Genomic DNA, 13,125 nt, shown 5'->3' on the forward strand with positions numbered 1-13,125 from the left:
AAGATAAAGAGATGGCAGTTCTCACTATAATAGTGTAAAGGTAATTTGCTGAAAATTTCAGTCAAATTGATCCACTATGAGCCGAGAAAGAAGCGGGTGAAATTTTTGCATAGTCTCGGTCATCATTACTAAAGTCATTTATATAAACAGCATAGTCTCGATTATCCACTTTTTCTGATTTAATTATCAACGGCCGTTAGCGGCATATAGGAATCTAATCCAGCCAACATCGAAGGCTAGCCTTGACATCGAGAGTTTATTATGGTCTGGATAAGTTAGTTAATGTCTAATTGATAATTTAGATAACATTTCAGGCCTAAAGAAAGACTTGTAATAAACAGATTTTGCTCTTGCATAATGCATGTTTAAGTAAGTTGGAAAAGTCGTCAAAACTGAGTCCGAAAAGTCGTCAGAGTCCAAATGGTTGTTTCTATGGAGTCCGAAAGGTTGTGGTACTGAAACGTTGTGCTACTCTTTATATTCTACTTATGTAGCAAGGATTAGGATAACTTGCACACGTCAGCGGGTATTCTCTAGGTTCTCCGTTTTCCTTAAAAGTATACATATAGAAAAGTAAACATGTTAATCCCAAATTTACCTAGCTGAGTAGAATTTATATACTTTTTAATGTAGATAAAGATAAATTAAGAGTTGTTAGAGTAGGTAATAGTAGTAGTGTACATCCAGATGTAAGAAGTCATTGTTGGGATGTACTAATAAACAACAAACGAAAATCAGGTATGTTCTTTTCCATTATTTCATTTATCTTATTGACTCGGTCATAATGAAGATCATGACCATTGTTTTGGGGGTTTTTTTTCTCCAAATTTAAGAAGTTGAAAACTTATGTATACACTTGGATCTTTCAATTCTGAAAGTTACCTTTCTCCAATGAAATTTACAATCATCCATTTATAAAAGTGGCATGTTTTTATTGTACTTCAGTATGTTAATATTATAAGTGAATGATTTCTTAATCCAGTATTAAGAGAAAAACAGAAACAGAATATTCCTGACAGTGTTCAACAAGATATGAAGAGACTAGAAGAAAGAATAGATAAATTAAAAAAAGAGCTTGAAACCTTTAGGAAACAAAAAGATAACCTTAAGGTAAGTATAACAAGAATTAAATGTCTTGAATGTGGTCTTGATGAAAACCCTGGAGGTTCAGAGAAGACTATACTCTTTCTCAGTTACAAACTTGATGTCAATACCACAGAACTTGACTCATTGACAGACATTATGATTTAAATATTAAAGCAGTGTTTTTTCATTTCTGCTTTACTGGTCCCTGAAATGTCTCCTATTTTCATTGGTATAAAAATATACAATATTAAAGATAGATTGCCAGGCAAAGAAACATACGCCCACAAGAGCTAAATTGTTCGAGCGGTTGATAAGGGTTGTTGCATATTTATTCTTTTGTAGGTAATTAGGAGCATTTACAAGACAATTTCATACAGATCAGTCCATAATTTCTGTCGATTGAGGGTTTACAAACTGAAACAATGACCTTAACTCGAGAAGTAAATTACAGAAATTGTTGAAATTGAACAGACTTTTTCATTTTACTAAATTAAACAGTGTTAGAAATCTATGAGTGGCGAGTAGCTGTCTGAGATTTCTCTCATGAAGCGTCTAGTTTTGTTCTGTTCGAACCAGTGATGGGATTTCAAAATTTTTCTTGTCGGACCTTTTTACCGAAAATAAAGGGACATAACTCTTATCATTATTTAAGCAGGCAATTTTAGACCACACACAAAAATTATGTGTCGACAAAATATTCAAATTCGTACGTAATAAAAAATAGGTGCACCTCATTGTTTTTCATATTTAATTCCTGTACGTTATTCAGTTTTATGTCAGTAATATTCCTACAAAATTACGTGATGTCGTAATACGATAGAATGAAAGCGTACTGACCTGTACCTATTTCAAATTCCTCCAAAATAACCGTGTTTTTCGGGTCATAAGTCAATACATTTTTCAGCAGAAGTCCAGCATTTTTCTTATACTCCGTTTCGACTTCTATACAGAAGGTAAAAAAATGACATCCCAAAATTTATTTGGCAGTAAACGTCGCTCTACCACAACGAGCGAGTGACACCATCTGCTAAATAATCGCATTGGACTCCAGCATGCGATATCGTCTAAAACAATTAACTACTTACACTATTCCAATCGAAATATTTGTCAACATTTCCTAGCATTCTTATTTCTCTATTTAAAAACATAAACCCCGTTCAAAATATGATCATAAATCTGTGAATATGCCATCAAAATAGAATCTTTTCTCTGACATTAGACTTGTGAAATTTGTCACGTATTCATGTTATAATTTCATGCGTCTCGCGAGTTTTGTACTTCCGTTTCAGTTATTGTACTATAAGTGCATGTGATCAGAAACAGAGCTTGCTTTGTCTAGTATTTTTATACGCCCACATTGTAATGTGGTCGTATATTGTTGTCGCCCCTGTCCGTCCGTCCGTCCGGTGGTCCGGCGTCAACAATTGCTTGTGGACGCTCTATAGGCTAAAGTTAATATTCGATTGACTTTAAATTTATACACAGTGTTTAAGGTCATGAGATGAAGAAGCCTAATGATTTTCAGCGATTTTCGATAATTACTGCCAGAGTTATGGCCCTTGATCACTTCAAAAAATCTTGTGGACGCTCTAGAGGTCAAAGTTAATATCCGATAGACTTTAAATTTATACACAGTGTTTAAGGTTATGAGATGAAGAATCCTATTGATTTTCAGCAATTTTCGATAATTACTGCCAGAGTTATGGCCCTTGATCACTTCAAAAAATCTTGTGGACGCTCTAGAGGTCAAAGTTAATATCCGATTGACTTTAAATTTATACACAGTGTTTAAGGTCATGAAACGAAGAAGCCTATTGATTTTCAGCACTTTCCGATAATTACTGTCAGAGTTATGGCCCTTGATCACTTTGAAAAATCTTGTGAACGCTCTAGAGGCTAAAGTTAATATCCGATTGACTTTATACACAGTGTTTAAGGTCATGAGACGAACAAGTATATTGATTTTCAATGAATCTTTATGACTTGAACAGCTAAATCCATGATGTTAAAAGTTTCGTATACTAAAAGTTAGCATGGGGCAGACCTTATTAAAAACCAAACAAATTCTAATGGTTTTCTGATAATTACTGAATGAGTTGTTACTCTTTATCAGATTTTAATGTATTATAAATGTTTCATTACCGAAAAAAGTAAAAATATGTGACAACTCTTGTTGACTGCCCGGCTGATATAGCTGCTGTGGGCGTATGTTTCGTTGCCTGGCAACCTATCTTTTAGATATGTGTGTGTGTGAAATAGCTTTATTTAATGCTTGCTTCCACCGAAGTGATTTCGCAGACGAGTTATCGGATACTTATTGATTTGGGGTGTTATGTATCTATTAGGATATGTGATATATATGACTAATTTCTACGTGTTGTTGGCTGACATCAAGGAGATTAAAACGTCCGTCAATGGAGGAATCAAAGGTCAATCACATAGATTTATAATCACTCTTATTGGATTGATACATAGTCCTACAAAGGCAGATTAACTAGTTAATGAAGGTAGGTGTATAGATGGTATAACACGGATAAGTATTTTGATCACTTAATTACCTAATCAATCCACCCTATTATCAATGATAATCAGGTTGAGTGGTAGATATACACTCAGTACACAATATTAGTTTTGGAATTTTGAATATTATTCACCATACCTTAATGTCCAACAATTTAGAACGTTTGGAAAATAGTGTCGGACATGTCCAGAATATACGTGCGAAATCCCATCACTGGTTCGAACTCATCAGGCTTAAGTGAGATTGTGCGGATATTCCCCTTATATAGTTGTCAGGGACCGGAGCACAAAATGGGTCTTGGAAAGTCTGGTGCAGTGCTTACTATTACCGGAGCAACTGCTTCTGTTACTGGTGAACAGAGAGACAGCTAAATAATTGCCGTTATAAAATTCTTATTTGCATAGACTATAAGGCTATGTCGTTTAAAATAACAAACAAATGGGAATTATTTGGATAACTGGACTGGGTTATTGCAATGTGTAGTAATATGCACTAAGTTTGTCTAGTACTATTGGATAGTTAATTTGGAACTCATCCAAACATGCATTCTTAGTCTACAATCAGACTTAGTATTCAACTGCTATTTGGCAATAGTGTTGTCAGGTTTTATGATCATGACATGATAAAAACAGCTAGTTATCTTCACTAAGTTTTAGATTTGCCATATATATCGCGTATATTGGTGCGGAAAAATGTCTGGGCCTCTAAACTGAGGAGCAGATCAACTCTATCGTTACAGGTTTTCCGTTACTAATTGTGGATCTTTGTTTAGGCCTGAAATCTTATATAGATTATTAGTTTGACATTAATTTACTTACCAAGACCATAATCAACTCTCAATGCCATTGTATGGCTGCAATATAAGTAGATTTAAATATGTTTAGTGGTCAATACGGTAACCGTAAAAATGGATAATCAAGACTTTGTTTATTATCGTAACAATGGTAGTGATGACAATCGAGGCTAGACTATAATTATATTGCTAATATCTAGGCTCATAGTGAAGTAATTTGACTGAAATTTTCAGCATATGTGACCCGTGCTGGCAAAATAAGTTGGAATGTGCAAAGTCTAATAATGAGCTACAGACAAAACAAGTGAAAATATTTATTTTGATCGAAATAGCAATAAAACATCTTAAAACACCTTTATTTAGATGTTTTGTAAGAGTACCGTATTCTTAAATCTTTCTTTTTTCTGAAAAATCTCGGCGAAATTAGCTATGTTTCAATGCTCGTAGCGGAACGAGCAGTCAATCTCTTTCTGTAATACTTAGCCGTGAATCTCTAGTTTATAAATATGGCCAAAGTATTACCAATTATCCCATTTCGCAACGAATATAAACAAGTTTTTAACCCATACAATACGTAAATGTACTCGTCCCAGACACCTCGCACGCTGCATTGTAGTATCATGGCTGAGTTCTGGGTTCTCACTGTCAGTTTAAAAAATTGAAAGTGGTGATAAAAATTTGATTTTGGCAATAATCTTTTGCCTAATTGGATATTATTATTTCAAATTCTATTATCATCATGTGCCGGAAACTTGAGAACAACGAACGAGTCGAATAACAACATTTCTTGAGACTGAAAACGATCCAAAAACATCTCTTAATACTAGTCTTCCAAATAAAATTGAAATTTCTATCATTCTATCAAGAGTTCAGATTCTGATACCATTACGGTACCCAGGCCTCGAAATGTTTAAAAAAAGCTACCTGTCGCAAGCGTCCGGTAGCTTTTCTTCATACCTGTCACTTCAGTAAATAACCTGTCATTCTCAATTATGAAACTCAAAGACTAATCACATCACACATATCCATACATATAGGTACACACACACGTGGTTAGGTCTTTGAGGTACATTGCTCTATATAAATATCATAATATAATATGAAACCTTTTTATTTCTTCGACATTGGAATGCCTAAAAGTTCTTGAAAGTCGGCGAATCTGCTTTGGCTCAGCGACTCGAAGATTCGTACAATTCTATCATCCGTATCCACGTGAATTCCGCAAAGTATCATGGGACCACACTTCCGTACTAAATCGAATACTTCACCGTTGAGTTGTAGAATTCAGATTTTAAAATATCCGTAATAATTGAATATCAAAACACAAATCACACCTGTGCATGGCACCGTATTTACATGTACCGCGTGCGAAGGACAGATAACGCCACCTGGAATTCCCTTTTCACATATCCGGACTATATTTACGCTACGAATTATATTTATATATGAAATATTTTTCCGACCTGATTTTTTGATTTTGTCAAATTGTCTTATAAATTATTCATAGCCTTTATTTATGGAAATTGTTTAAAACTTTTTAAATGATTAAATACACCAAGCAACGAGCCGTGTGTATTTCCATTCCAACCACTACTATATTTACTGTGGTGTCGTTACGGTAGAATTATTTCAGGTGATTTGGGGGTGCGTTTTAAATTATTGTCCCCCGCCTTTCGAAGAAAGCAGGGGACTATTAGAATGGGTTCGTCCGTCTGTCTGTCTGTCTGTCTGTCCGTCTGTCTGTCCGTCACACTTTTTGGGACACAATAACTTTCTTCCTAATTGAGCTAGAATGTTCAAACTTGGTGTATGTGTTTATTAGGTCAATGCCTTGATGGAGTTCGAAGATGAGCATTTTCCGCTTAGGGTAAGCAGAGATAAGCAATTTGATTGGTTGATGCTTTGGGACACGATAACTCTCTTCCTAATTGGGCTAGAATGTTCAAACTTGGTGTATGTGTTGATTAGGTCAATGCTTTGATGGAGTTCGAAGATGAGCATTTTCCGCTTAGGGTAAGCAGAGATAAGCAATTTGATTGGTTGATGCTTTGGGACACGATAACTTTTAATTGAGCTAGAATGTTCAAACTTGGTGTATGTGTTTATTAGGTCAATGCCTTGATGGAGTTCGAAGATGAGCATTTTCCGCTTAGGGTAAGCAGAGATAAGCAATTTGATTGGTTGATACTTTGGGGCACGATAACTCTCTTCCTAATTGAGCTAGAATGTTCAAACTTGGTGTATGTGTTGATTAGGTCAATGCCTTGATGGAGTTCGAAGATGAGCATTTTCCGCTTAGGGTAAGCAGAGATAAGCAATTTGATTGGTTGATACTTTGGGGCACGATAACTCTCTTCCTAATTGAGCTAGAATGTTCAAACTTGGTGTATGTGTTGATTAGGTCAATGTCTTGATGGAGTTCGAAGATGAGCATTTTCCGCTTAGGGTAAGCAGAGATAAGCAATTTGATTGGTTGATGCTTTGGGACACGATAACTTTAGTTCTAATTAAGTGAGATTGATGAAACTTGGTGTATAGTTTCATTACAGTAATACCTTGACTAAGTTTGATAATGAGCATTTTCTGCTCAGGGTAAGCAGAGCGATACGCAATTTGATTGGTCGAGACTTTGGAAAACAATAACTCTCCTACTTTGATTGTCCCCCGCCTTTCGAAGAAAGCAGGGAACTATTAAAATGGGTTCGTCCGTCTGTCTGTTTGTCTGTCTTTCCGTTCCGCTTATGGTAAGCAGAAAAAACAAATTGAAAAAGAAACTATTATAAATTAATTAAATATGTAGTATGCAATAATGAATTGACATTTAATGACAGAAAGAAAACAGTGAACTTTGCACAACTTGCAGCAAGATGGAAAATAGACCCGTTGATACAACCAAACTCTAGATCTGTAGGCATAGAGCATGTTTTCCCCTTAATATGCTATAATTATTCCATCAAAAACATTGTATGCTTAGACTATAAGTAAAGATATACTGTTTGATTGTTCAATACTTTGTAAAAGATAATTTGTGATAAATTTATATGTGTCCTCTAATTATTTTCCTATTTCGGCGGGGGACATCAGCCTCACTGTTGGCTTGTTTAGATATAATACTCCATAATGCTATAAACTAGTGTCAAGCAGATGAAAACAAGCGTAGATGGTGTGAAATTCATTGATATAAAATTGTCTACTTCCAAACTGTGTGAGTAACTGTAGCCTACGACAGAGGGAAATGTAAACAGTGCAAATGGCGGCTTTTCCGTGCTTTTCAAGTAAAATTTAGACCAACTGTCGCAAGCGACAGGTAGTTTTATTTGCTACCTGTCAGACGAAAAAATCGCCTGTCGGCGACATGTAGACAGCCGAACATTTCGAGCCTTGGTACCTCAAAATAACAGTAGACCTATTGTACACGCAAAAATTTTAATTCAGTCGTGACGAAGATAAAAGAACACACGTTTAGCTGAGACAGCTTTGTTGATAATCAAGAAACTGAACTAGGATTACCCAATCAACAATCTTAATCTCCTGAGCACTAACACAAAGGTGATAATTAATTGGTGAGATTAACATAAATTATTTCCATAAAAATTATAATATGCAAAACCCAGATTAATAATGTATGGATGATTCTCTTTTGTTCTAAATTATAACACAGCGAGAAATATTAAACGAAAAATAACAAATATATTGCATGGTTGCCATGTGATTTGTTTTAGAACATACCAACATCTTTAATTTGCTTTATCTCAAAACTACCTTTTCTGACTTGGGCAACTTCAAATAAATATAGCTCAGTCAATTTTTGCCCAATTCGTACCAACAATCTCTACATCATTTTAAAGGTACCGGTATTGAGGTGGAGAATGTGAAAATAACAATGACTCAATTTTTAAAATTTCCTCATTGCGACTCAGTTTGCTAGCACGGGTCACATATTCTCTTTTCATTGCTAAATTCACCTTTGTTCTTTGTGACTCTGGTGGTTTAAAGGTCAAATTTTCTGTTTTTGCACTAGGAAGATTTAAAGCAATACACGTCAGTGTAAAATATAAAAATTAAAGCGGTGTGGATTTCCGGGAATCCCAATCTGGGAAAACCGGCGTTAATTTCTGACTGGGAAACACGTATCTGGCGAGTTTTCATGACAAATAAAACTGACGGATCCATTGTACATAATAGCTCACGGAATATAAATGCTGTATTGGTAAATGTTACCGGGGAAAGTTTGGCAGGCTTCGGGACACAGCCTATAGGCTGGAGTCCAACCATGAAACTATTCATTGTGTTAACCCTTATTACTTTCCTCCAATTGATAACCCAAATTTATCTCTTTGTTTTAGGCAGGCAAATGTCAAGTTGATCTGAATAAATTGGTTAATCAGCAAAGAAATTTAGAAAAACAGTTTGCGAACTCTCTGAATAAGGTAAAACTACAATATTATTAAACATATTAATGTCCAATGTTATATATAAACTAATAACCAATTTAAGTATTTTATGGATTCACCTCTTCAGTGAGAAACCCAAACATGTTTTTCTGAATTTTTACTTATTTACAGGATATAACATTAACTGGTCAAGAAGAATTTATGATCAAAAGTAATATCTTATTACATGCTGATGTGGTCTGTGGTACACTTAGTAGTTTTGGAAGTCAGAGACTTCTAGACATTCTTAGAAATGGCCGATCTGCTAATCGTAGAGAACATTTTACATGTTTAATCATTGATGAGGTAAGTTAGGAATAAACATAAAATGTTCATCGACTTTAGGAATAGACATCAGATGTGTATCTACTGTATAGTAGTAGCGAAAATAAGATGTGTGTCTATTGTATAGTAGTAGACATTAGATGTGCATCTACTGTATAGTAGTAGAGAACGTAAGATGTGTGTCTGTTGTAGTAGTAGACATAAGATGTGTATCGACTGTATAAGTAGTAGAGAACATAAGATGTGTCTACTGCATAGTAGTAGTAGTAGACATAAGATGTGTCTACTGTATTGTAGTAGACATTAGACGTGTGTCTACTATATAGTAGTAGATATTAAATGTATGTCTACATTAGGAATAAACATAAGATATGTTTATACTTAGGAATAAACATAAGTGGTGTATCTACTTTAGGAATAAATGTAAGATTTGAAATTACTTTAGAAATGTAAAATGTGTACCGGGTATCTACTGATTAAAAAATGTAAGATGGGCATCTACTTCAAAAACTCTGATGATCATCAGAGAGATTTGAATTACTTGCCTACAATATTTTGAAAGTTTAATCTCTAAAAGCAATATCAGTCTAACTAGGGTTTAATTCCAGTTAAAATTTACAAAGATATAATGGAATTTGTCAACGATTGCTATCCTCTGCGAGCGATATAAACTGGATAGGGTGAAAACAAGCCAACACCGCTATAATGCTGTCACAATATATCTTTGAATATATGTATAGCGATTCACCTTCTCACAATTCATGTATAGAATCGCAATACGCTGAATTGATGTATCGTGATTCTTTTTGATAGGTTTTTTTTTGTCGTTTCAGTACGTAACCTTAATTATCCAGGTCACACATTATCCATAGGCACACAAACACTCTTAAATTTTCTTGGTCCTTATTTTGATCCACATCAGGAATAAAAATTCAATTATTCATTTGCCGGTATACTGTTGTTTTCTTGGTAAATATTAACCTGTTATAAATCGTGATACAATTCGTATCGTAGCACCTGACCCGCAATGCGTATCGAATCTTGACTTTATTTTCATAAGTAAATGTTAAATAATCAATCTGAATACTTTTTAGCGTGGATTAGCCGTGAAAAATTAGATAATATCCACGAGATGTAAATGATGGTTGCGTGTACAATAGACATATTGTTATTGTCAGGTTCCATAAGGGTATCAGAATTTGCATCACTGATAAAAATTCCAATTTCATTTGTAAAGAAACTTACAGTCAGGCTTGTTGCTCACATTAGAGCATTTTGGCGGCGGTAATTGCAAAAGTGGGGGACTGTTTTCTCACTCAAGAATTGTCACTATTCGACTCATTCTTATGTTTCTGACTCATGGGGATCATATAATTTGAAAGAATAATATCCAATTAGGCATGCTTGTATATTTTACATGCCATAAGAAAGCACAGTAAACGAAATTCAATTATAAAAATATTTATTTCTATTCAAAAAGAATTAGCAGACATTTTGATTATTTCCCTTTATCTTTAAGACAAAATGAAACATCAGAAAATCACCGCTTGGATTAATTATTAAGGGCAAATAATGACTTGAGGTAGGCTTTATATATATATGTACCATGGCAATTATCAATCAACTAATCATTAATCCAAGACATTTGATTAGTATATATATATGTACCATTGGCAATTATCAATCAACTAATCATTAATCCAAGACATTTGATTAGTATCACTCATTAACACAATCCGAAATTATCAGATAGTTGAATAAAAGTAGGACGTGTATGTACTCTAAGATATCACCTTAGGTGGAAGTGGACGTAAAACCCTAGAAACGAACGACGTACTCTAAGAATGAATATGGTGTTGAATGTCTTACTTTTCTGCTCTGACTGGACACACACAATACAGTATGCTACGGCCTACTCTTAAAACAAATTCCAACTGTCAAGAATTCTTTTACATGCACCCCAAAGTGTACACGGGACCTCAGTATTCCGTCCCATCCGAAAGACTATTTATTTCCCTTGCAAGGCCCCAAGTCCGGCACCCCTGTCAAGGGGGAAGCATGACGGAAAATCACGATAAACTTTCTGGTCCAACAACAGGATCGAACACAATACCTCTAGGTTAGCGCAGGGCTGGGGTAATGGTAATGGAATGTAATCATTACATTTTTTAAGTAATGGCCATGTAATGAGTAATGGAAGATTTCAAAAGTAATGAGTAATGGAAATGTAATTAATTACATTCCAAAAATCATGTAATGGTCAATTACATTTCAATTACTTTTCAATTACATTTTATAGCACCAAAGAAGTAATGAAGTGTATCTGACACAAATCCAATTCATTATAATTCTAAAAAAAATATTTAAATCAGTTTTAAAAAAAAATAAGAAAAATAAGAAGGCATTAAACATTTTCTTTTATTACTTTTTATGTAGGAACCTTTTTTAGACATGTAACCTAAGAAGTGGATTTCTGATAAGATGTATATTATAATCAAAGATTAGTACTAATTTGCAGCCAATCACTCAGTCAATCAATCAGTCAGTTAGATTAAAAGACAATAAATAGTCTTACTGCACTTTCATCTTAATCTTACGGTAACAAGTGACAAAACAAACAATCACCTTCAAGTATCTCATCATTTTATGGTTACTTAAAACTAATATACAGTATATTTTGTTTTAGAGTCATGCTGAATAATTTACCAGTTATTATACAATATATTATAGAAAAACTATTTGGACTGATTATTTTTTTTTTAAAAATTACTTAAAAGATAATACAGTTAATTAACTATAGTTTTGATTCATTTTTCAAGTCATACAGTGAAAATGTCGGTTTTTGTCACCACTGCCCGTCACTATAAAATTTGCCTTGATGTTATAATTGCTAGAAATAATAATTCATAAACAAATATCTATTAAGTGAATCAAGGATTATTTTGAGTTTGATTTTGTAGGTACTTCATGGCAGAAAAATAAGGTCTTTTTAATTTCTATGAAAAATGTTGTTTTTTTTTATTTATATAGTCATAAAGTAATGGGTAATGGTAAATAATTACTTTCAATGTAATGGGTAATGGTAATTAATTACATTGCTAAAAATGAGAAAGTAATTGTAATGATTACATTTAAAAAGTAATGGTAATGGTAATGTAAATAATTACATTGGCAATGTAATGGCCCCAGCCCTGGGTTAGCAAGCTAATGTCTTACTCACTGAGCCACCATGGTTCCATCCATTTTTGGATTAAATTAGAATGTGTATGTACTTAAGGAATAAATGTAAAATTTGTATCTGCTTTAGGAATAAACATAGAATGTATATCTTCTTTAGGAAATAACGTAGAATGTGTATCTTCTTTTGAAAAAAAAAACCCCATAGAATGTGTATCTTCTTGAGGAATAGACATAGAAGAATACATTAGGAATAAACATAGAATGTGTATATACTTTGGGATTAAACTTAGAATGTGTATCTGCTTTAGGAATAAACATAGAATATGAATCTGCTAGGATTAAACTTAAACTTAGAATGTGTATCTACTTTAGGATTAAACTTAGTATGTGTATCTGCTTTAGGAATAAACTTAGACTGGGTGTCTACTTTAGGAATGGAGTCAATAGACTTAAAATATATATTATCTGCTTTAGAAACAGGGTCAATTGACATAGAATGCATATCTGCTTTAGGATAAACACAAGATGTGTATCGGTTTTAGGCAGATACTGGTAAATAGAATTTGAAAGTATTTTGGATGGGAAAGCATATTTATATTTTGATATTTACAGGCAAGTCAAGCATCTGAATTGGATTGTTTGATACCATTACAGTATGGTGTTAATAAGATGGTGTTAGTCGGTGATCCCGAACAATTACCTGCTACTGTTTTATCTAAGGTAAGACAAAAAATTAGACCTCAATATGTTTTACCTTACTTATACCTGGAAATATGAATATGTATTTGTTTTTATACGCCCACATGGAAATGTAGACGTATATGTCT

The 13,125-nt window shown here is 33.8% G+C and overlaps 1 protein-coding gene across 4 annotated transcripts in view; it reads left to right on the forward strand.

Annotated features, from left to right (window-relative positions):
* Positions 1 to 13,125, forward strand: part of LOC126821815 (probable helicase senataxin) — a 56,747-nt gene that overhangs the window by 35,777 nt on the left and 7,845 nt on the right. For 2 of the 4 annotated variants that reach the window (XM_050550315.2, XM_056101169.1), the window contains 5 exons: positions 634 to 738; positions 983 to 1,110; positions 8,747 to 8,830; positions 8,966 to 9,139; positions 12,911 to 13,018. In XM_050550315.2, the coding sequence (XP_050406272.1) occupies positions 634 to 738; positions 983 to 1,110; positions 8,747 to 8,830; positions 8,966 to 9,139; positions 12,911 to 13,018 (599 nt within the window). Of the gene's footprint in view, positions 1 to 633; positions 739 to 982; positions 1,111 to 3,431; positions 3,955 to 8,746; positions 8,831 to 8,965; positions 9,140 to 10,637; positions 10,701 to 12,910; positions 13,019 to 13,125 lie in introns of those variants that run through there. The other 2 variants (XR_008788174.1, XM_056101168.1) reach the window with 2 other exon arrangements.

Source organism: Patella vulgata, chromosome 5, assembly GCF_932274485.2.
Source record: "Patella vulgata chromosome 5, xgPatVulg1.2, whole genome shotgun sequence".
In the NCBI taxonomy this organism is placed as follows: Eukaryota; Metazoa; Mollusca; class Gastropoda; family Patellidae; genus Patella; species Patella vulgata.